This window comes from Coffea arabica, chromosome 10e (assembly GCF_036785885.1).
Source record: "Coffea arabica cultivar ET-39 chromosome 10e, Coffea Arabica ET-39 HiFi, whole genome shotgun sequence".
In the NCBI taxonomy this organism is placed as follows: Eukaryota; Viridiplantae; Streptophyta; class Magnoliopsida; order Gentianales; family Rubiaceae; genus Coffea; species Coffea arabica.
This window is the reverse complement of record NC_092328.1, coordinates 7,977,584-8,001,995: the sequence shown is the minus strand read 5'-3', so window position 1 is coordinate 8,001,995 and position 24,412 is coordinate 7,977,584. Positions and strand designations below refer to the sequence as shown.

The window sequence follows — 24,412 nt, the reverse complement described above, 5'->3', positions numbered from 1 at the left end:
TGGACCATAAAGCCTTTCCAAACATGCCCGCCAAGCAGGCTCCCAAAAGCTCCTCCCTCCTTTTGTTAGTGAAAAGCTTCAAGCTAGTTACCACAGATGCTAACAGATACATACAAGTACAAACAAAATAGAAGGAAGAATATACGAACCACACATCCCAAATGCCAAAACCATACAAGCTTCATCAAGTGCTACTCCTTGTCTGCACCATCATAATTTCAAAATATAGCTAAATCAAATGCCAGTAGGTAGACATGACATAAGAATTTTGTATAAAAGTTGAGGAAGTGCAAGAGAAAGGTATCAGGAAAAGAAACCAGACTCAGGTCTTATATGCGGACAAACATAACTATGCCTAATGACCATAATCTATTTACTTTCTTCACATGCCATATTGTGTTTGTATCTTCGATTTCAGTATAGGACTCACATCAAGGACCCATAAACAAAAATTTGCGCCTGTAATTGCACTTGCTGTAGATCTGTAAAAGGCTGCTGAAAGAATAAAGATACTTGAGCGGAAGTGTTCAAATCGGGTAAACTTGAGCTGAAGTGTTCAAATCAGGTAAACTTGATCCAGAAATAGGAAGAACCACGCCTTGCTTTGCTCCACTACATTCCACGCTTGTCACTTCTAATTGCTTAAGTTGACAACTTCCTGTTGATAAAAAGGCAGAAAAACAGAAGAAATTAACCATTATCACCCGAGCGAGGAAAGAGGAAAAAGGGAGATGAAGGAAAAAGAGAAAAATGAAAGGAGAAACCAAGAAAGAAGGAGATTACCAGTCCCATTTGCCTTGAGCCCCTCATCCACTATCAAATCCCAGCACCTTCTGAGAAGAAAAAGAATCTGGACCCACACGTACAAAGAAAAGCTATAGATTGAGGAAGGACCGGCAAAAAGGCCAATGTTTTGGCACACCCTATTTGTTAAAGAAGGGCAATATCGTAAAATAATGCCAACCCGCATTGAGCCCATCACCCAACACTTTTCATCAATCAAATCATCACCAACCGTCATAACCTTACTCAGCTGGCCATTTGCTGACCAGAGAAATGGTACTTGTTGGAAACAAATTTAATCAAAACCAAAGGTCCTTATTCTCGGACAACAACAAAAATCCCACTTCTTCTCCTGGCGAAAGCACGCGACTCCCACGTGAATGACGACTACCCTCCAGCCAATAAAACACAGCCATATCAGCACAATAGCCATCCATCTTAACAGCCCCATTCATGCTTTTACTTTATAGGTAGATAACTACCAAGAGCCTATGAAGCATATAGTCAAAAGTTTGACTTCATATTTTTTTGGTCCCTTATGTTTTAAATAATTATATTTCAAATGAAGTAAAATGTGAATTAGATTAAATGCATAAAAAATGTGTTCTAAATCTCATTAAAATCCTTAAAAGTAATCCACATTGTCAAAACATATTAGCCTAAAGAGCATCTTTTCGTTAAATTAATTACTAACAAATGATAACACATAAATCATATATAAAAGAAAATTTAGTGGAAAAAAAAATTTTAATTTGAGTATATAGTAACTTTAGTTGTAAATAGTATAACACAAATCGTTATATGACTTGTGGATATGAGTTTCAATCGGTTATAATCAGGCATTATAATTATAATAACAAATAAAGGTGATTACCAATATAAAGGACTCACATGAATTTTTAAAAAATTTCTTGCCATTTCTTCTTGTCTTTCCTTCATATTAAATCAAATATTTCAATAATACAATTTAATGTATTTATATTTATGTTCATCTTAAATTGATAATTTTATTGAATAATTTAAATAATTATAAAATCTTTATTTCAATTGAAACTTAATTGACAACTAGTTGAAATGCCAAAAAAAGAAAAAGAAAATATTATTCAATCAACTCAATGACATATAGTTGTTTGATTATTCAATCAACTCAAATATAATTAACTGTTTATATAATCAAATATAATATGTCATTGAGTTGATTGAATAATATTTTCTTTTGGTTTTTTTGGCATTTCAACTAGTTGTCAATTAAGTTTCAATTGAAATAAAGATTTTATAATTATTTAAATTATTCAATAAAATTATCAATTTAAGATGAACATAAATATAAATACATTAAATTGTATTATTGAAATATTTGATTTAATATGAAGGAAAGACAAGAAGAAATGGCAAGAAATTTTTTAAAAATTCATGTGAGTCCTTTATATTGGTAATCACCTTTATTTGTTATTATAATTATAATGCCTGATTATAACCGATTGAAACTCATATCCACAAGTCATATAACGATTTGTGTTATACTATTTACAACTAAAGTTACTATATACTCAAATTAAAATTTTCTTTTTTCCACTAAATTTTCTTTTATATATGATTTATGTGTTATCATTTGTTAGTAATTAATTTAACGAAAAGATGCTCTTTAGGCTAATATGTTTTGACAATGTGGATTACTTTTAAGGATTTTAATGAGATTTAGAACACATTTTTTATGCATTTAATCTATTCACATTTTATTTCATTTAAAATATAATTATTTAAAACATAAGGGACCAAAAAATATGAAGTCAAACGTTTGACTATATGCTTCATAGGCTCTTGGTAGTTATTGCTCAAAGTGGACATATGCTCTGTCTTCAGGAATCCCGAAGAACTATGAAGCCTTTGTGGACAAAGCAGATGGATATACTTACTTCTATCTGGCAGCAGTAAATTTTTTTTTTTAAACGCTGTCGGGTCTTGTCAGCCCCGTAGCACAAAACATAATTTTTTTAAAAAAAATATTAGCTAGTTGCCAGTCTATATCAGCCCCGCAGCAAACCGGGCTGACACAGCCTGGCAACCATAGTTTTATACGTACCCATTTTCAGATCCATACATGTCCGACTTTTCTTTTTTTCATCGATATTCTAAGTTATTAACCAGAGATCGGTCATAGTAAATACGGACATTAAAAGCAAAAATTTTTGTGACAAAGAGGGAGAAAAATATTTTAGATAGCATTCTTGTTATTTGTTTAAGATATTTTAGCTTGTAGGATTTTTTTTGTTACCCAACCTTTTGCTACTTAAAAATGTTGGGGGTAATATTGTCATTTCAATGACTCTAATTGAGACATCCAGTCACATTATGCTAATAGGGGAAGTAAGTAAGATTTTTAAAAATTTGAGGGTGCTAAATAATATTAGGATGAACTTTTGGGGAGGTTTCTGAAATTAACCCATAAATGAATGGGCAATTTTGACGTTGGGACTATTTGGTGTATTGGCAATCTACGTAAATCAATTGTTGGGCTTGAAACGAGGAAATTTGATTCTATTTAGAAAGGGCCCGCTTAATTGTTAATACCTATGTGTCTTGACAGTCTCGGGGTATGCCAATTTAAATCAATAAATAAATACAAATAACTTGAAAAATAAATCAAACTATTCAATGCTTGAATAAAACTCAGCTTGATAAGAACTTGTATGAAATTAGTTCGCTAACTAATCAAATCAAGTTTTAACAGTGTATGCCAGTTTAGATCAATAAATAAATATTTAACTTGACAAAAATAAGGTTGAAAAATAAATCAAACTATTCAATGCTTGAATAAAACTCGATTTGATAAGAACTTGTATGAAATTGGTTCGCCAACTAATCAAATCAAGTTTGAACAGCGTTTTATGTTCAATAAATTTTCAAACTTAACTCGAATTTGATTCGATTAATATAAAATTGGCTATATAAAAATTTCAAGTTACTCAAACTCGACTCGAATTCGATTCGATAAAAATTTGTTCGATCTGAGTTCGGCATATAAATAACCCAAATTTGAACAAAATTTTAATCTCGTTCAAATAATTAAACAAACTTAAACACTATAGTGTTCAACTTGATTAAACTCATTCACATCCATAGACAAAAGTGCAAAAGCTAAATACCAACATTACGGGGAATTTGACGTTAGAGCAAGCTTATTGTGAGAACCCTGAAAAGTATATACATAAATATCATTTTGTATTTCATTTGCATTTCCTTTAACCCTTTAATAAATTTTAGCATTAATGTTCCTTGTCTGCAAATAATTCCGTAAAAACAATTTTATGTGAGAAATAATATAATTTTTCACAAGTTATGAATTTTCTTGACTTTGCTAGACTAAATTAATACAACTGGAGTTAGAATAATTTATCGCCTTAAAATAAAACGCTAAAATACTTAGTTTTCTTTATGTTAAAAAGTAATGCTACTTGAGTAGATTAATTATATAAAATTTCTTGAATTCCGATAATTAATCCTAATTAGTGAATAACGTTAAATACTAATAAGAATTTTCACGTTAAGACCAAAACCAATAAATTTTATGTGCAAAATAAAAGAATTGGGCTAAACTATTAAATTTCTAGTTTTGTTTCATTAAATTCATATTTCAAAGGTAAATTATTTCATTGATTTAACAATTAGTCCTCTTGGAATTCCGATAGCTAATCTTAAGAATTAATAATGATTAAGTTAATAAATGTTGATATAAATGGATAAACGAATATTGAGAATGTCAAATTTTTATATTAAGGTCAAACTTGATTTTAATAGTTTAAAATAATTAGGTAATAATGTTAAATGTTAATAAGAATTTCCGCGTTAAGATGAAAACCAATGAATTTTAGATAAATATGATTCTAATATACTAAACATACTTAAGGCGTGAAAATTCGATAAATATATCCTTATCTTTCTTTGTTTTCAAAATAAGTGCGTAAAAATAATTTTTATGTGCAAATTGACACCCTTGGATTAAATTATTATTTCATTTGACTTTATATTACTAAACCGATAAATTTCGAGTTAGACTAACGCTAATTCTTGAGAAATAATAATTAGAAATTCCAATAACTAATTTAATCGCTAAATAATATAAGAATTACTGGGAACCTTAACATTTAAGATTAATCGATAGTTATTCGATAAAAATGGGTTAGGTATAGTAGGGTATAATTAGGCGTTCAAATCGCACTTGGGGATAATTTCTAGAATTAAGTCGGAATTGAGGAATTAAGTTGAGATTAAGGAGCGAAGTGAAAAGACTAAAATAACCTTACCTTACCTTCCATGCAAACCAAACAAGACGTCTGACTGCAAATCAAATCACGCAGCTATTACCAAATCTGTACGCAAACCACTCTTACACGCAAACCATTCTTATAAACAGCGGCACCATAAAACCACCCTATCAATCACTGTATTTCACATTTCATTCCTCAACCACAAGACACAATACCATTCTTTCGGTTTCACTGACACAAACCGCAAAGTGTTAATTCCTTCTCTGCACAAGCAACTCCTCGGACAGAAGCTTCAGCACCGCACCATTCAACCAATCAAAATTCACTACCAACTTCACACTCAACCGTAAACCACTCCTCTCCACAAACCGCGACTCCACCTTCATTCTTTCTCTTCACTTCGCACCAGCCATCCAAGAGCTGCTACAATTTTTCTTTCCTGCTGCTGTCCGTAAGGTCGAGGGACATAAGAGAAGCCGTGAGCGAATCCTTCATCCAGCTTCCACTTCCATCGGCTGCACCCAGTTTTCCAGCCGCAACAACCACCCCAGCTCCACCATCTGCTCAGCCAAGACAACCCAAACTGGAACTCGACCTGCACGTGAAGCCGGGAGAGAGAGAGAGAGGGAGCAGAAATTTTTCAGATTTTCGTGTGTGATCTTAGCTTGCTTTGAGGTAAATTTTCTGGACTAAAAATGGATGATCAGAGGTAGTTATGCCAGCCGTGACCTTGCATGTGTTAATTTGAGTAATCAGATGATGAAACCAAAGCTGTGGAAAATTTTGTTTTGAGATGAAATGCTTTAGCCGAGAGCCTGCCTTGATTATTGCAGCTCCATTTGTGTTTTTCTGTGGCATCTAAACACTTAAGTGCCTTTAGCTGAGTGAAGACTTGAAGATTTAGATCCTACATGTTGAATTGTGCATACGGATGAGAGGTTTAAGAAAAGAATTTCTGATATGTGCTAGCATAGGAGCTGCCGTGAACTTTAGCTTGAATTTTTGCAGCTTTAATTCGTGATTTTTGGGTTCAATTTTGTTGTTGACAAACTGATTTCTGGTCTGGAAATGATAGTGTATTAATTCAGCAGTTGTGCATGTGAGCTTTAAGTTCAAAACACAAGAGTTAGCCGTAGAAAAAAAATTGGTTTGTGACTAAGCAAATGCTGGAAGAATTTCTGTTTTGGCCGAGAGCTTAGCTTCAATTTTTCAGCTTGATTTGGTTTGATGTTGTTGTTTAAGCTTATAAACATGATTAGATGGTTAATAACAAATTATTTAGGCCCTGCATGCCGCTAATTAGTTAGCTTAAACTAGAAAAATAAAATAAAAATGCAATCTGTGCAGGCAGGTTCGTCCGAAGCTAGTTGTACAGAAATTCTGGAAATTTTTTTTGGATGTTGCAGCTGTTGGTTGAGTTAAATTTTGAACTGGAATTATTAAATAGCTAGACGAGTTTTTGCATGATTAATTTGGGTGTTTAAAACCAGATTTTAACCAAGGAAAAGTTGGATTTTTGAACACATAGTTGCTGGAAAGTTTCTGGATAGCCGTGAGGTGTGAACAGAAATTTCAAATTTGTTTTCTTTTGGAATTTTAACCTATTTTTGGATTTTCCTTGGATTAAAATGGTTTAGTAATACAGGGAAGTTGTAGGTTTAAGTGGTATAAGTTGTTTAGCAATAAATATTTGCTAACTTGAAGTTGGAACCAGAAATGTTGGGTTACATGCTGGAAATTTCTTATGTGATCGTCAAAGGGTGAGTTGGAACCTTAACTTGACTTTTGAATTGTTCCTTGAATCATGATGGAAGGAAATGCTTGGAAAATGTTGTATTGAAGTTCTATATGAGGTGTATAGATGGTTTGAATAAAAACATTTTGGTGTTAAAGGGGAAAAAGGAATTTTCACAAGTGAAAAATTGAAATTCCAGATTTTCGGATATTCCATGACCAGTCTCAATAAAATGTTGATATCTTGGTGTAGGAAAATCCGTTTAAGGCGCCGTCAGTGGCGTTTGAAACTAGAATCATAGGCCTTTGTCCTGTAGAAATTTCGTATTTTTCCTCCATGTGTACTACTGTCTGTGAATTTTTAAAGTGGACTGTTTTGCATGAATGTCCTGTTTCTTTGTGAAATAGAAATTGGGTTTTGGATTGAGATTTTAGCCTACTTGTGGTTTAAATTCTTGATTAAATTGTGGTTGGAAGTAATTGATGTTGTCAAGGGCTAATGATTGATGAAGCCCTTGGCCATTTGAATGAATTTAGAAGTACTACTGGATGATGAAAGTTAATTGCTGGAATGTCTTGGAGGCCTTACTTTTATTTTTATTTGCTTATGATGGGCTTGCTGAAACCAAGTGCTAATGATTGATGAAGCCTTGGTCGTTCATTTTATTTTTATCAGAAATGCATTTGTTGAAATCTAGGGCTAATGATTGAAGAAGCCCTAGTAATTTGCTATGTGATTTTTGCCATATTTTGATCCATAATATGATTTCGAAACGGGATCGGAGTTGTAGAAATTGTATCGACCATGCGAACTCGAACAACTGTGATCAAATTAATCAAAAAAATATTTTCCAGCTAGTATTAGACTATAAACTCAATATTTAGTGTTTCGCCTAAAACTTTCCAAACCGATAATTTCCTTTAGCTCAAACTAGCCTTATTACCTTTGGAGAATGATTTTCCTAGTTTCTAAAACTCCAGCCTTGTTTTACTCCTTTTCTTTTCTCTAAGAGTTGTCCTTGGCTAGTTAACTATAGGAAAAGTGCCAAAATACAAGTTTTAATAATTTTAGTTAAAAGCATAGGAACTTGCTCGGCAAGAAACCTTATTTTTAGGTAAAATAGTTTTAGTAATAATTTTTGCAAAAAACATAGCTTTAAAGAAATGTTCAAAGTAACTTCCTAACGTGGATATTAAGAGATTTGTCGACTTATTTTAAGAAAATGATACTAGTTACCCTTTTATAAGGAAAAGTATCTTAAGGAAAACTATAAGAAACATTTCTTCTACTTTTGTCAAGTTTCAACCTAAGTGGAGTCTTAATTTTTCTAAGGGAAGTAAACTAGTAGTATATCAGATATACCTCGATGTGTATAAGCTTAAAAACTGAATAGAAACTTATAGTTTCAAAATTTTGTATTCTAGGATATTGCGAGGACGCGGAATTCGATTTCCAATTTGACATCTGAACTTCACTCTTGGTGAGTGTCTCTGCCTGTTCTATGCTTACCTGCTTAAAGTACCTTCTTGACTTGATATGTGATAAGTTGAAAGTTGGTTTCTGACCCATCGAAGTGAGCTGTGTGTACTTTATCGCACTAGCCGTTCGAGTGGTGACTTGTGCAAAACATTTTTCTCCTGAATCCATAAATCTAAATGTAGTTGCGTCGTTGGGTGAATCCCTCGGCTTCTGTATCCAACTACCGGAAAACTAAATGTAGTTGCGTCGTTGAGTGAATCCCTCGACTTCTGTATCCAACTACCGGAAAACTAAATGTAGTTGCGTCGTTGGGTGAATCCCTCGACTTCTGTATCCAACTACCATGACGGGTATATCTCGAGTATACCACGTCCTTAGTCGGTGAGCGGGCCCGGGACCGGGGTATGAATGGTGACGGGTTAGGTATCAAAATGAGATGCTCTACATGGATTTTAGGTAGTGAGAGTTGACGGAGGGTCAACTGCGATCAATGGTAATCAAGCGAGGAAAATGGCTCCTGAGAGCCCCTGTATCCTACCTTGTGCTGTTATACGCTTTCCTAACTGTTCAGCTTGTTTAAGTTATTGCTCGTTGATTGATTTACGTGACTGCATGTTTTGGGGCACCACTGAGCTTTAGCTCACCCCATGTTTATTTGTTTCCTTACAGGATGTGAAGTTGAAAGTACTTGAGCAGCTTATATTTCTTAGGGTTGTACTTGAACAATTTGAAAGTAATTTTCGGTTTGTAACGGATTCTAAGCTAAGCATTGTACTTTTCGTTTTGGGTTGCCACTTGAAGGTGGAAAAGTGTAATCTCTAATTCTAATACTCAATTTGTATGTTTGTGTTAGTATAGTAAATCCTTATCTTTTACGAGCGTCGCTGGAAGTATTTAAGAACTGTCGATTGGCTAAGTTATATACTGTTATCTCTGAAGTTAATGTGGTGGTAGAAATCGATTTATTTTCGGAAGGATCTTTATTGTAATAGCTTAAGTTAATCGTCGGAAGATTTTAGGTTGGATTGCTTGCGTGAGTCCTGGCGAGAGCTGGGCAGACGGCCCGCCAACCCTCTGGTTCGCCTTAGGGGGAAGTGGGGTCGCCACACTTATGAATAATGCTCTCATTTTAATAATGTTTGAAAAATTCGTGATTTTTTAAGTAGCATTGGGCAATACCGTTTGTCTGATTCTAGGAAAAAGGAAAATACTTGCGACGCTATATTAGCAAAGACGAGCCTCAATTTACTGTTGGGACTTGGGAGTAACCCAGTTTTCGAATCCCTCCAGATACAATGAAGCCCTTTGTGGTCAAAAAAAAAAAAAAAAAAATTAGATACGCAGTTAGAGTTTGGTAAGAAAGATTTTTAAGGATACCCAATCTGCTGCTATCTCTACCGAGGATATGCACAAATATTACTATATTTGGGAAGTATTTCCTCTTATACAGGGTTTTTTTTTTAAATTCAATTTGTCTAACGGGCACTCGTTAAAATATATTTCAGATGTTATATTTTTGAAATAACAAGATTTATTTTGGATTTCTTTCCATATACTGGAGCGTGAATAACTGGGGAATGGAAATATTTTGGAGGCGGATTTTGGATTTCTTTCTATATATATTAACGACATTAATGAATTCTGATGGACCAAATGGGTTGAAAATTTTAAAGCATTCATTAGAATCGGCATTTTGCTCAATTTTCATAAATATTCATAAAAACACCGAAGCAAGAAACACGAAGATTATATCTTTTCCTTGTATACAACAGCTAATTTCATAAACATGAAAAATCTTCATTCATAACATGACTTTTTAAGATTATAGGTTGCTGAATATAAATATGAGAGCTAATAGACAAAAAAAAAAAAAAAATCCAGTTCTATTCAGATTTGAAAATGGCAAAACTGTTTACTGTCACCGTTTTGTTTGCTGTCGCCTTTATGTTTCTTGCCCCAGGTACTTCTTTCTTTTTTTTTTTAATCTTAATAACTCTTTTGATTATCTTTACCTGCAAAAGAAGTGATGAATTTCTCTTTTTTGTTTTCCTTTCCTTTAGTGATTTATTTTTGTTTACGTTAAATCCAAAAGATATCTTTTTTTTTTTTTTTTTTAAATGCAGTTGAGAGATCAATTCCTTTTGCTTCTGCGGATGACCAAAAATGCGTAATTCGGTTTAATGATGACTGCGCAACTATTGGTGGCAGTATTGGCCAAGCTCAGTGTCGAACTTTATGTATAAACTTCTATGGAGACAGCTTTCTTGATTCTTTATGTTACAAAGAAGGCCGGAATAGTTACTGCAGATGCTATTACCATTCTGATATATGCAACTGATGCACAATTACATTTGGATGTATTATTTGTTTCCTGAATTCAGGCAGAAACACAAAATATAAAGGTTTTTTTGTTTTCTTTAATGAGTGCACAAACTCACATTTCTTATTCATTTGTAGTTAGACACTGTTCTTTTTATTCAGCGTCATTTTGAGACCTCTCAACAAGTGCTGATAGAAGATCCATTCGATCGTTCTCGAGATTAAAAGTGTCAAAATGAGTGATTTTAGACGAGTTTGTATGGGACATGATTGGGTAATGAGTATAATTTGGATCAATTCATTTATATCTATTTAATAAACGGGTAGGAGGATACTCAATTACCCATTTATGAGTCGCTTAAAATTCTATTTATTTTTTTGCATGTTATTTGACAGAAAATAACAGTATTTTATTGTTATTAAATTGATAAAAAAATCAAAATTATTTGCTTAACACTCCCTAAAAGTTGAGTTATATGTATAATTATTTTTAAATAGTTGAGTCAAATCAACACACTACCCTCCAATTAAATGGGTTTAATTGGGTACTCATTTAGACCCATTCAAAATTAATGGATGCGTTTGGACGAGTTATCGGTGGGCGGATTCGGACGAGTCAACATAATTGAACTGTGATTGACACCTCTATTCAAGATGAATAGAAAGTAAGATTAAAACAACATGAATTTTCTTGCATTTATTTTTGGCCGAGAAATATCAACGTTTACAAGAAGGTACACGAATTGCAAATCTTCATAGTATCATTATTGTAATTTGTTGGATCATCCTTAACATCAAGGTGAAGTTACAAGAGTATGGCTTGTACTCAGTGTAAAATAAAATCTTAGTCCATATGCTTGAGCAGGATCCTCACCTCTATGAAAACATAGTAGTGACAGCACAGGAGGAGTAAGAAAGTGGAAAATGGTTATGAATAGGGAAAGCAGCTCCGTCCTTACACTTCCCAGAGGCGCACGGGTATCCCAATTTTAGTAGCATAGATAGAAGTAGCAAAAAATGTTGCTTTTGTTGAAGAAATTAGCCCATAATCCATTGAATTAAATAAAAATTCTTTCCCTTAGATGTTGTCAGGTTTCTGTTGCGATGACAAAGCTATAATCCAAGCTATCAAATCCCCCAATCCCGTCCCTTCCCCGCTGAAGAAAAAAAAAAGTAAAAAGGCACGCTAAAATGCTCAAAATACAAGCAAAAATGTTATAGAAATCTTGAATTTAAGCAAAAGATTGAAAAAAAAATGAAATTTAAGCACTATAAATTATAGAAATCTTGAATTACAAACTATACATAGATGTTCACAGATAATCAGTTATTATCAACTTTGAATGATCAAAAGTAATACCGAGAATTTAAAGGAAAAGGCTAACAAGTTTTTACCTCAGAAAAAAATTCCCCAATTGCTTGTTTCTCTTTTGCTGAACAGCAGTCGTTGGAAGCTTTTTTACAGAGTAGAGGCCTGATAAACTTGTCAGAACAGCAGTCGTTACTCATGGCTCGCTAGCCTCAGCAAAATAAAATGGTTGTTTACCCGATAAACCCCCATGGTTCATCTACAATACTATTAGGCCACCGAAAATTACAAACTACAGCGGATTTTGAGTCTCAATTTTTCTTTTTGAGCTATCTACGAATAAGATTACAAACGAATCAAGCCACTCGTAAATGCTCGTGAGCCGATTCGGCCAAAACTAGACTCAAACTCGAGTTACATATATATATATACACACACATACACACATATATATTTAATAGTGAAATTATATATATAATTCTAATATTTTATTATTTGTTAAGAAAAAATTGCCATTTTAGTCATTTTTTTAAAAAGCAAAATAATTATTTTTTAAAACTTAAATAGGCTTGAAATTGAGCTCGATTCAATTCAAATTTAAGGTCGAGTTCGAACTCGAATTTTACTTTAAGAACTCGTTGAAATTGGGGTCGAACTTGAGATTAATAAAATTGAATCGAGACTCGATTTGATTAGATTAAAACTCGACTAATTTGCAATCTATACAAAAGATTGTGACTGGAACATAGGTCAAAGGAACTTGGAGCGAGAAACCAAAGAGTTGTACATTGGGCTAATCTTGGTCATTGTGACGGCAATCACCTCGACCCCCACCTTATGCATCAACGTCTTCAGCATTTGGTCAAGGTCCTGATCAACCGAGATCTTAACCGAGGTTTAACCTTAACGCGCTAATGATTTGATTGATAGGGCAGGCAATGCCTAGCACCCTAAGGTTTAGGTCTATATCTGACACCGTCAATATATCACAGGCTAATTTATCAGGTTATAGTTCTGGCCCTCATTACTCTTCTCTCATGTTCTCTAGCATAAATGCCCCTTATTTTGCTCTTTTGGAGATATGCTATCCCATCCTTCTAAGCTCACGTTCACTTACTAAACCCGCCTCTGACTTAAGCATAAAAATAGAGAAATGAAATTTGAGTATCAGAATTGGGTTGGGAAAGTTCAATAAGGAATAGTTAAAATAAACTTATTCGAGCCTCTCTTTCCGACATAAATGACATAATTGGGTTTGGAGATAATGTTTTAGAAAAATTCTATCACAACTTTTTGATATAATATGCACGTGAAATAAAAAAATAATAAAAAATCATGTAGATGATGTAAGTAAATAAATTTTTACAAATAAGGAAGATTCACTCACTTGTCGGCCAAATGACCTGCAGCCATGAGAAAATTACCAGAATTCCGTTACTACAGTCAATAAAATCATCGGAGGAGGCAAAAATATGCATCTTTTTTAGTACAAATATAATGGTTGGTGAAACAAATCGTAACATCTCGAGTTTGGACAGATTACAAGCGCTCTGTTAGCCGTTAGCGGCATAAAAATTCTATCGTTGTGACAAAAATTTTTTTTTTTTTCTGACGCTATTCGTACATGTTAGACCGCAATTACGTCCTCAGCTGTGTGAAAATTTTCAGAACAAGACATCTATGGAATGTGGTGTGCTAAGTTTGACATTGTCCAGCACAATTGATGTCTTGCAACTCCAGACCGCACGCCTAATCAAAACGTTGAATCACAAGGAAAAACATATAAAAAAGAGGAGGGTATAATCTTCAAGTTCAAAATCGCCTCCGCCTCCTCAAAATCTACCTTGACATCAAAGATTAAATATAATGAAAAGAACAATGACAATGAAGGTCAAAGCGACGTCATTTTATGATGGATAATATCACACGTCCAACAACCATATCAAGCATTGGCTGCGCATCAAAAGACTACGTTACTACTAGTGATATCTCCCAAATACACACTATTATCATCATCTAGAAGCAGAACCATAAAAGACTTAGTTTGGGGCACCAGTTAGAACAAATGAAGTAAAAGACCAGGGATGGCATCAAGCAGTCAGACCAGCGCCAGAGTTCTTGCGGCAATCAGACAGCATTTCCATGTAGAACTGGCACTTGCTGATATCACTCCCATAGGTGTTCAAACACTGCAAAAGATAAATAACAATTTGGAATTTTTATTAACATAGTCCCACACAGAAACTCAGCCATAAAAAGATAAGTTTTTCAGCCCAATTTGCAGCAAAACAGTTAGATTAATCCTAAATCAGCCAAAAAGACTCAACAAGTGCCTGTGCTACAAGAACAAGCAACCACAGGTGCACCAGACTTATATGCACTAACAGACAGGACAATACCTAGACCAGTAGGAGAACAGAAAATGGTCTCAAGAGTATAAGCACAGGCCAAGAAATAGACATGAACAATTCGCAAACCCAAGGAAAAAACTCTATAGGTACAAGGATTTAAACAAACTCAGTTCACTGCAAAAGCTGTGAAAGCAGTACGCACATCTTGGAAGGCCTTCATATGAATGCCACATGCATCAGAAACTCCAAGACTGCTGCCTGTTGCCATGGTTGCTGAGTCAGGGGCAGGGGCAGAGGCTGGGGAGGCCACCGTCTCATGTCTTATGGTCCGAGGACCCGCAACAGCCTCTACAGCCCTATGTGCAATGGCACTGCCACCACCAAATGCCAAGCCTGCAAGTCAACAAATAATTCAATATAGCTCAGTTTATAACTCCTCCTATAACTCCTGGAGTATACTAGAAGCTGCCCAACTATGCAACTAGGCACTGACCATCAGCAACTGCAGCACCAATTCCTCCTCCCATAGGAGATCCAGCTTGCATAGGAGCAGGTGGAGGTGCAGAAGCAACTGCATAAGAAAAAGATAACACATCAAAACACAATGAAAAACCTAGAAATGAAAAACCATGCACTCACATTAACTTTCATAACTGTAGCTCTACAAATGTATAGGCTACCAACCATCCATAATTGACACGTCTACCTAAATGCGGCATCTCTACTATAAGCATTCCTTACTATAAGTTAATCAAATAACCTAGAACTCCAAGTTCTGCGTCATTCCCCCAAAAAAAAAAAAAGAAGCAGTACCTGGTGCAGGTGCAGAAGACTTCCGCGATGTAGTAGCGGCAGCAGGGCGAGAAGAGAACAAGGATGACCTTCCTATAAAAGGATAACACTAAAGTTAAAAAGCATGATGCAGAAATGATACAAGCACATGTAGCTGGCAGAACCACCAAGAACTGGATTTCCTTGATTACTCACTCACACGTTACGACATGTCCAAAGCATTCCAAATGTTGCCATTCTCAAAAGCCAACACATAGGCCAGTAAATATTCCTTTTATTCCAATTAACTCACGTTAGCAAACACCCCCTATCGACATCTAAAGCACTCACAATTTAGATAGCAAATGCTAAAATGGAAATTATTCCAGAATATCCAAGAAGTTGAATGAACTTCCCTTCAACAATAAGCAGACCAAAAAAAAAGGAGAAAATTTTACCTATAATTTAATGGTGAACAGGTCCGACGGAAAGTATAACCCGAAACTGAACTTTTGTTTAGACACTTCCAGTTCCGGATAATTACACGTCCATAAACAATAATCTTAAACCTCCCCTTCACAATTAAACAACTTTAATCTCCAGAAATTATTACAGTTTTATCGACAAAAATACCATTATTTTAATAAATAGAACAAGACTCCAAAACATAACCACAAAAGTTTTCAAAAGGCAAAGAAAAACAAAACCCTCATCGCGCTCCGAACCTTGCAATAAAGCACAAAAATCCACAGATCTACAAGAGCGAACCTTCAAAACGCTTTTCTTTTTTAAAATCCACAAACTAAATTAAACAAAACTAACACCATCTTATCTCTCGCTGCCAATTCCAACATTATTGAAAAAAACAAAAGCCTTTGCCAGAAAACGGAAAAAAAAAAAAACACATGATCAAACGCGGAAAAGACAATACCCTACCATAAATATGCACTTAAAAAAAGAAAGGCTTTATCCGTAAACATCGAAAGAGACTTAAGAGTAGAGATAAGCGTAGGTTACCTCCAGAGCTGCGGCCACCGGAGCTACGGCGAGGCATGGTTGATTTCCGGCGAAAAAGTGCTTGGTCAAATGCAAAAAAACACGAACGAGGAGAGCTGTTAAGGAGAGAAAGCTGAAAGATTTGTGTGGCGAGATTGCTGATATGAAAGTATTTATAGGTAAGCGTGCCGGTGGGGTCCAGTTTTTGGCTTGGAGAACAAGATGGTTGATCCGCATCGTGATTCTTTCTCCTTTTTTTTTTTTTTACTTTTAAGTAGTACTAATTTTCATTTTTGGGCCGAAGGTGTTTCTGGAATTTTCAAGACGTAAAATCGCTATTTTGTCGTGATTTGGATAATAAAATATTTGACTTTTCCCAGATCCGGGGGAGGTTGGATTTAGTTAAACTAGCTTAGATAAGGGTTGCGTTAAATATTTTTTTCGATAATTTCTATTTGGTCCTCACAAGATTTGGGAGCTTACGATGTTGTCCACTTCGACAAAAATAGTTTTCTACAATTAATCCTTATTGCCGAAATTGGCTAACCAAAATTTGGCATTTGGGTTGATCTAACCATAATTAATCGAAAGAAAAGGGAGAGTATTGCAAAATGTGAATCCTATAATAGGGAAATTAAGCATGAGATTGAGAAAAAAATTTCTTAAAATTTAATGTTCTTTTACATGTCATATTCTTATAGTAAATGCTGTTATATTTTTTTTGGTGAAGGATAAGTGAAATTAGTTACTTTGAAGTTGATGCAAAAGTAAATGGTTAGGAAAAAAAAAGGCTTGAACAAGTGAAAGATAAGGAGTGATAATGTTAAAGGATAACACAAAATGCAGCAATTGAACTTTCCCAACCCAATTCTGATACTCAAGGGTTTGTTTGGATAGGGTATTATTTGAAATATTATTTGGAATAATTATTGTAGCACTTTTTGTGATGTGATGTATGTGAGATAAAAAAGTAATTGTGAAGATAAAAAGCTGTATTGGAAATTATAATGGTATGATATGTCAATAAATATAGTTGACCAAATAATCTACTGTCCAAACAAACCCACGTGTAATTCTATATTGTACTTTTAATGCTATATATTTTCTATGTCAATAAAACCTTAATCAAAATTTTGTAAGTCAAATATTTTTTAAAGAAAGATTGGGTTGAATGGCCAAGTAAAAGAGATTGTAAACGGTAGATCTTGAATTCAAAACCTCACACTTATAAAAGAAAATAAAAATGTGAATTCTTTAATGACGTGAATCACCCATACAATACAAAATGACAAAACCACCGTGCTAAACATTACCTCATTTATTATCTCTATATTAAACATTAAAGAAAGTGTTGTTGTTGTTTTATAATTAATTCGTTAATCCAATGCTATGCATCATTTATCATCTCTCCATTAAACATTTAATATAGTGTGATAAAAATACTTGATAATCCAATCTTATTGACGTAAAATTCAACAGAGCACGCCTTTATCAGATCAAATCGCGTTGCATACAGCGTCTTCACCTGCTCGGTCAGTTGGTGAAAGGCTGCTGAACCCGCCTTTTCTGGTCGCTTTTCCCCTTGCCACTCCCCACCCTGCAATCGTCTTCTTTCTTCCTTCTCCCTCCCATGGAGCTTCTATTCCCAGCAGTATCATCATCATCATCCCAAATCTTTGCCACACCCAAATTCAAACTCCCAATAGTCTCCCTTTTCCACCATTTTCACCCCTCCAATTCACTTCTCCTCAATGGCTCAATACCTTCGCCTTCCTCCCTTGCTTTCACCTCGGTCCGCCCTCTTCGGAACCCAACATTTTCTGCCTCCCAACATCTCAAGACTCATCGGCGAAAGCCACCTAAACTCATCCAAGATTCAGCACAAAGGTTAAATTACAAGTTCAGGATTCGAGCTTTGGGAAAAGATTCCGATGGCCCTTCTCGGAACATCGATAATAATGTTACATTAGTGATTCTTAGCTCTGTAGTTACAGTAGTATTGGCTGTAGCGAATCGGGTTTTTTACAAGCTTGCCCTTGTTCCGATGAAGGAGTACCCCTTCTTTCTTGCTCAGCTCACCACTTTCGGGTAAATATGTTTTGGGATTTATTGTACAATTTAATTTGTTCTCTGATATCACTTTCTTTCTTCATTAATGGTAATTATGTTAATGTCTCAATTTAGTAAGTCTGGAAATCTAGGATATTAGGATGCATCTAGAGCAGTGAAAAATAGTGAGTACCTGGTTGTTATTGAATTTACTGTGAAGAATAAATTGCAGTGAACGTCTAAGATTTTTTTTTTTTTTTTAAAGAACGTCAAAGATTGTTGGCTACTTCAGAATGAGTTAATGGTGAAGCATTGATATAGAGAAGTAAAGTGGCAATTTTTGAGTGCGTTTTAGCTCCTAAGCTTAGTAGGTGAAGCGCCTCCATAAATAGTTGCTCAAATTACTTGGGATGAATTTGGTTATGAACGGATTTTGTTAATGGAGAAAGAGAATTCCAAAGCAATACGTATAGTTGGAGAATCTTGTTAGACTACCATGGTAGTATACATTGTCATCAATGAGGTTATGTAAAATTGTGATGCGTGCTAGATGAACTGAAAGCTGAGAAAAACTTTCATCCTATGGAGGCTTTAAAACATGATTAAGTGAGGAAACTTCTAAGATCATGTAAAGAGAAATAAACTATGCATTGATAGCTTCTATAAATGATTCTATCAAATTTGTTACATTCAACATTTGTGCTTTTATCTTTTGAGATTCATTTGCTTCCATAGTCAGTGAAAGACTGCTAGAAAATTATGTTTCATTTGATAAAATGATGACTTGTTGGCTGTTTTGCACACAGGTATGTTGCTATCTATTTCTTCATACTGTATACGAGATACAAAGCTGGTATTGTCACTGATGAGATGATCGGCCTTCCCAAATCACGTTTCATGATTATTGGTTTCCTAGAAGCCCTTGGAGTTGTTTCTGGAATGTATTCTGGAGGTACAATAAATCAAGTCTTAGTTGGCATTTATTGCCTGCCAGTTGTGTTTGAGATTCTGTATGGGTGTTCTAGTAGTTAAACTGTTAGATATTTATGTATTTTAAGTTATGAATATATCAATATTACTTTTATATAGGTGCCAAGGATTCGATATTTTAAAGCTTTTGAATTTCAGGAATCACTCCAATCTATGAATGATTAGTCAGCATTAGAATGTATTGGTGAGAAGATTGTATTAACTGCAGCAAAGCAAGTCCATTCTGTTTCTTCTTAATTTCTAGTTTGAGAGGAGAAATTGCATAAAGTTCTAATATAAGGTTGAATGAGCAAATTACACTGAGAGATGCGGACTGAATAAAGTACGAACTTTTGTTTTGGATAGACAAATTTGGGAAATAATTAAATATGACTTGATATGCTGAAAGTTGTGTATACTTTGCAGCAATGCTTCCTGGGCCAGCTATTCCCATGCTGAGTCAGGTAATATCTGTAGTGTTAAGTATTTGAATTTTGAAACTGACATTTTTTCTTGCTTTCCGATTGAATTTGTAAAGAGGAGCAGGATGACTTTTGTTTTAGCAGTAAAATTGCATAACATCAGTCCCTTCTTTTTTCTGATCAAATTGACTTTACATAAACGTGGACATACCTCAAATATTGTTGATTGCTTATGAAAATTTGTGATATCTACTGAGCAAGAAAATGGAAACATTAGATCAGCAGCAAACTGATTATCAATTTGGAAAGCGTAGGTCTATTTAAATTCCTCATTTTGTGGACCTTCTACTGCAGACATTTTTGGTGTGGCAATTAGCTTTCTCTACCCTTCTCCTTGGCAGAAGTTACTCATTGAATAAAATCATTGGATGCTTTCTTGTAGCAGCTGGTGTTATTTTTGCAGTTATGAGGTTCAGCAATCTTCTCCTCCTTAGTGTTAGATTGTATTACTCATTCTGTTAATGACTAGTGCTATTGAATTTGCGTTCCTAAAATGGTGAAAATCTGTATTTACACTATGATTAGAGACACAAAATATTTTTTATTCGGATAATCGTCATGGGTATGCCTCGGAGTCGCATTTTTATTATTTGAACCTAGCATTTTTGTTCTTTCCACTTTTCTTTGGCATAAGCGAGATCAGATAAATGATAGGCTAGAAAAAGAGTGTTTTCGATAGATGCACATCATCAGAAACTTCTTTAAGTTGATTTCTTGTGCTCATAATTGAGATGCAGCACTACCCAAACAAACTTGATAAGGCTGATGGATTTTATAAGTGTTTGTTAAAGCTGATGAATTGGATGAGAAACCAGAAATGATGTCCTTAAATATGGTATTCATATTTAAGTCATCCTTTGTGTAATATTATCACTCAAATCCCTGTTTAATTTCACAATCAGGTCTAGTCTAGGATTGAACTGATATGCAAGTACAATATCTATAGTGGGCATTTGATGTGAGGTAGTTCTCATTGTTAGCAGCATTTCTGGGTTCTTTTGGGACAATATATGATTTTAGTTTCTCAAAGAGATCTGCTTGTATTGTAATAACATATCTTGCTTCCCATTACTAACAATGAAAAGGAGGATATACTGATATTGGGCTCTATTGTGTTATTGGCCCAAGATTTTGAATTCACTTCAATGTGAAAGTTCTATAATAATTTCAGTGGACACATCTGCATGGTGCATCTTATTCTACTTCTGATCTTCCAGTTCTTTCTTTTTGCATCTCTATTGGACTACAGTGGATCGGACAATGGTCAGATGTTATCTGGAATTGGGCTCATTTGGCCGTCACTGATGATAGTTTCGAGCGCCTTTCAAGCTGGTGCATCTATTATCAAAGTAACCCAAAAATTGTCATTGATTGTTAGCTTTTCCTGTTAGAGGTAATGTTTTGAACTTTGTATGGATGTATTCAGGAATCTGTTTTCCTTGATGCTCGGAGTCATCTCAAGGTATGAGCAGAAATTTTATGGGTATCTTATACCTTATTTCGCTGTTGACTTTTGAAATCACTTTATGCTGTAAAAGATGCTTATGGTCTCCCATGTACTAAAGCGTGATAATCCATACAGGGAAGGTCTCTGGATATCTTTGTTGTCAATTCTTTTGGATCTGGATTCCAGGTACTCTATACAGTTTAATGAATTAGGTTGTGCGTGCATATATTTCATGAATAAATATGATGCAAACTGTTTCTGCCTTTACTTTCTGCATTAACCAACATACTTATACGCACTCCAGTAGTAAGTTATGTTGACTGTAGACTATGACATAATGTAAATGATAATTCGGCTTTGACGGCTCAGATCTCTTCTTTCATCAAGTTCATCTTATGGTGATTGATCTAGAAGCTTAAGATCTCCCTTAGGAGTATCTACAGCATCTGCTGCATTTAGATACCATTATTTTGCTAGAAGAAGTAACATCGTAGAGAGGAAATAAATTTTATTCATGTAAATTTGTGATTGCTTTGACCTGAAAACATATTGCATTTGATTGAATCACTATGATCTGCCGTGCATAATGCGGAGAACATCTATTTTATAAATGAGAGCGGGCACCTCAGAGTATTAACCTTGCATAACACCGATCATATGTGTGAGGGTATCACCTAGTCTGTTTGACCAATAACTAGTTGGAAAGAAGTTTGTTTGTTTCTGAATCTTTGGTATAGGTCGTATAGCTATTATCTCTTTACATTTTGAGCTTCATTTCATGCAAAAACTGGAACGACAATCCTCGTTTTCTAGATGTTCCATTGAGCTATTTCTTGAATATGCAGCTTCATTTGGTGTATGGGTTGCATTGAATGGCATTCACAAGATACTATATCCTGAGCTGGCATTCAGTCATACATGTGGATGTTGATCTACATAAAAATTTTGACTTGCAGGCTCTTTTTGTGTTTCTCCTTCTTCCTTTTCTTTCGAACTTGAAAGGTATACCATTCTCCCAGCTCCCTTCATACCTAAAGAGTGGGGCTGGTTGCCTCTTGAATGCTGGATCGACCGGATCAGGTACAGCCTTTCAGGCCTTGGTTGTGTATTTGTGAAGTAAACTGGAATGTGATGAAAAGGCCTTGGTTGTACGTTTGTGAAGTAAACTGGAATGTGATGAATTATAAGTTGTATGCACTCTGATAGTACTTGTGCTGTAGCTTTGCATGTTCTGTATTCTCACCTTCCCAGGGTATGCAGATTCCCCATGGTTGATTTGTTTGTGTGCTGAAAGTGATTACTTCCTTCAGTACATCTTGGACGTATACATTTCGCATTTCTATGGCATCTTGGCATATAATGATTATACAATGATTATCTTGGCATAGTCACTACCTACAATTTGCCTTGAAACCATGCAGTCCAACATTGTCAACTGATATATTCCTGGAAAGCAAGGGAAATAAGTTCTTTAAAGATTTTGTTCCTTCCCTTGTTTCCATAAATACCTGTGACTACTTGTGATTCTTAAAGTAAAAGCTGGATATGATGCTATCTGGATCTTTTGCTTAATTATTAACAAATGATAAATGAAGTTACCTGTTCTGTTTGTGCAGATGGCTTCACTTGAAGACAGTTGTTTTTGAACTTTTCTTAGCTTTGTCTCGAGGGGACAATTTACCTGAATATTATTATTTTTTATTTCTAATTAAATAATATTATTGGAAAATGAACTTGAAGAGCTGTCACAAAACCACACCACATCCCACACCTCAACATCTTTCATCCCAATAATTTCCTGTGTACCACTACTGTCAATAGCAAACTACCAACAGAAAGTGCCTTCTTTCAATTGCTGCATAGGCCAAACCCTGACAGCACGGAAATCACGATCAGAAAGATTTTAAAGTAGATTGCAGGCAGAATAATATAAATGTTGTGGGTCAGGGCTGTCAGGCAATCCTCACAGGCTAAAGGTCAAAGATGCAGTACCAATATAAACAGAAGCTACACCCTCCTTCTCGTCCTCATCGCTATCATCAGAGTACAACCTACTAGTACTAAGAAACAAATGCAACAACAACAGCAAAGTGCAGGGCAAGAATAGAGGGGGGCTTAGATATGGATGATTGGAAAACCAGATCTAGTACTACTAATGTTTGGGCCTTGGTGGGAGTGCATACAAAGTGAGTGGGTTGTTTATTTGGAAGATCCGGAGAGAAGAGACTAGAGGAGGAAAAGAGGAGTGAAGGAAGTTTGGGAAGAAAAGGAAACTGTCGCAGAGAACGAATAAGAAAGAAGAAGTAGAAATCAACTTTAAAGCTGATTCAATTTCTTACTTTGGAAACACCAGTAACGAGTGATATATCTCTATTTCCAGTAAAGATGTCAACATTTTGATAAACTAGTGAATCCAGATTTATATACTTTTCATAGTGCATTTTGTAAATAAATGACGAATTTACCTTTATTCTCCTAAAATGCAACTTGCTAGACAAATTACTGCAATTAAAATGCCATCCTATAGAAAATGTTCTTATGAATTTTCATTTCTATTGTGTATTTTGGTGCTTTCCTTGATTGTGTTTCTGGTTGCTCCACTGACCACTTTACCAGGCTGTGAAGGAGCTCCATTACTACCCCTATTGTACGTATTCGTCAACATTTGTTTCAACATATCGGTGCTCCATCTTGTAAAGATTTCATCAGCAGTTGTTTCTTCCCTCGCTGCAATGTCATCAGGTTCTCTCTTAATGAAAACCTTTAGACTGGTTGATCCTCTTAAATGATCAGCTTTTCATTTTGGTTCATTTTTTTTTTCACTTGGTTTTTCTCTTTTTTGGCAGTTCCAATTTCAATATGCATACTTTCCCTTGCGCTGCCATATCTTCCGGAAGGTGTGAGCTTGAGCCCCTTTTTTCACGTGGGCAGTATCATTCTGGTGATGGGTCTGATCCTATACAACATACCTCAACCCCTCAATGAGAGATCGAATATTGAGTAACATTCATCTTCTAAGCTTACTTTCTGACTGGAAAAGTTCTAACCATGTCATTATAGTCCAAAGAGATGGAGGACAATATGTCTGCCATTTCTTTTCAAATTGTATTTTCAATGTAGAAGCTCCTATACTGATTTCTATACGTTTAACCTTGAGGTTGAACGCTTTTTATTGTGCTTTTAGTTTGCTAGTGAACTAGGCTTTGCTCAACTGATGTAGGAATAGTTACAAATGTAAGTAAGAATATATATTATAGTTGCTATAATTCAAACAATTCTGCATTCACAGCACTAAAGGCGAAATCTCCTTCTGGGTAAATAACAGCCCCAATGCTCCGGAGTCGAGTGGATTCTCGATTCAATGTAAGTTAGGTTCTTTCATTCTTGAATGCCTTTGGCCTCATTGGAGTTTCAAAAGCATTCTCTTACTCTTATTGGAGAAATCGTATGGACT

The 24,412-nt window shown here is 34.9% G+C and overlaps 2 protein-coding genes and 2 long non-coding RNA genes across 4 annotated transcripts; 2 read left to right on the top strand and 2 right to left on the bottom strand.

Annotated features, from left to right (window-relative positions):
* Window positions 1-266: 266 nt before the first annotated feature.
* Window positions 267-1,063, bottom strand: LOC140015356 (uncharacterized). The gene is made up of 2 exons (XR_011821980.1): window positions 784-1,063; window positions 267-658 (listed from the first exon to the last, which is right to left on the bottom strand). It is a non-coding gene; the product is annotated as an uncharacterized lncRNA (long non-coding RNA).
* Window positions 1,064-5,230: 4,167 nt separating this feature from the next.
* LOC113710864 (uncharacterized) lies at window positions 5,231-9,148 on the top strand. Its single transcript, XR_003453016.2, has 3 exons — window positions 5,231-5,726; window positions 8,211-8,266; window positions 8,935-9,148. It is a non-coding gene; the product is annotated as an uncharacterized lncRNA (long non-coding RNA).
* A 4,630-nt stretch (window positions 9,149-13,778) lies between these two features.
* Window positions 13,779-16,254, bottom strand: LOC113711777 (uncharacterized). The gene is made up of 5 exons (XM_027234977.2): window positions 16,033-16,254; window positions 15,058-15,129; window positions 14,738-14,815; window positions 14,447-14,637; window positions 13,779-14,082 (listed from the first exon to the last, which is right to left on the bottom strand). Exons 1-5 carry the CDS (start codon window positions 16,067-16,069, stop codon window positions 13,984-13,986), a joined length of 477 nt encoding a protein of 158 aa, XP_027090778.1. The 5' UTR covers window positions 16,070-16,254; the 3' UTR covers window positions 13,779-13,983.
* Window positions 16,255-17,490: 1,236 nt separating this feature from the next.
* Window positions 17,491-24,254, top strand: LOC113712819 (protein CLT2, chloroplastic). The gene is made up of 10 exons (XM_027236414.2): window positions 17,491-18,099; window positions 18,867-19,012; window positions 19,456-19,493; window positions 19,806-19,921; window positions 20,761-20,860; window positions 20,938-20,973; window positions 21,094-21,144; window positions 21,915-22,038; window positions 23,575-23,700; window positions 23,805-24,254. The coding sequence occupies exons 1-10, from the start codon at window positions 17,642-17,644 to the stop codon at window positions 23,960-23,962; spliced, it is 1,353 nt and encodes a 450-aa protein (XP_027092215.2). The 5' UTR covers window positions 17,491-17,641; the 3' UTR covers window positions 23,963-24,254.
* The last annotated feature ends 158 nt before the right edge of the window (window positions 24,255-24,412 follow it).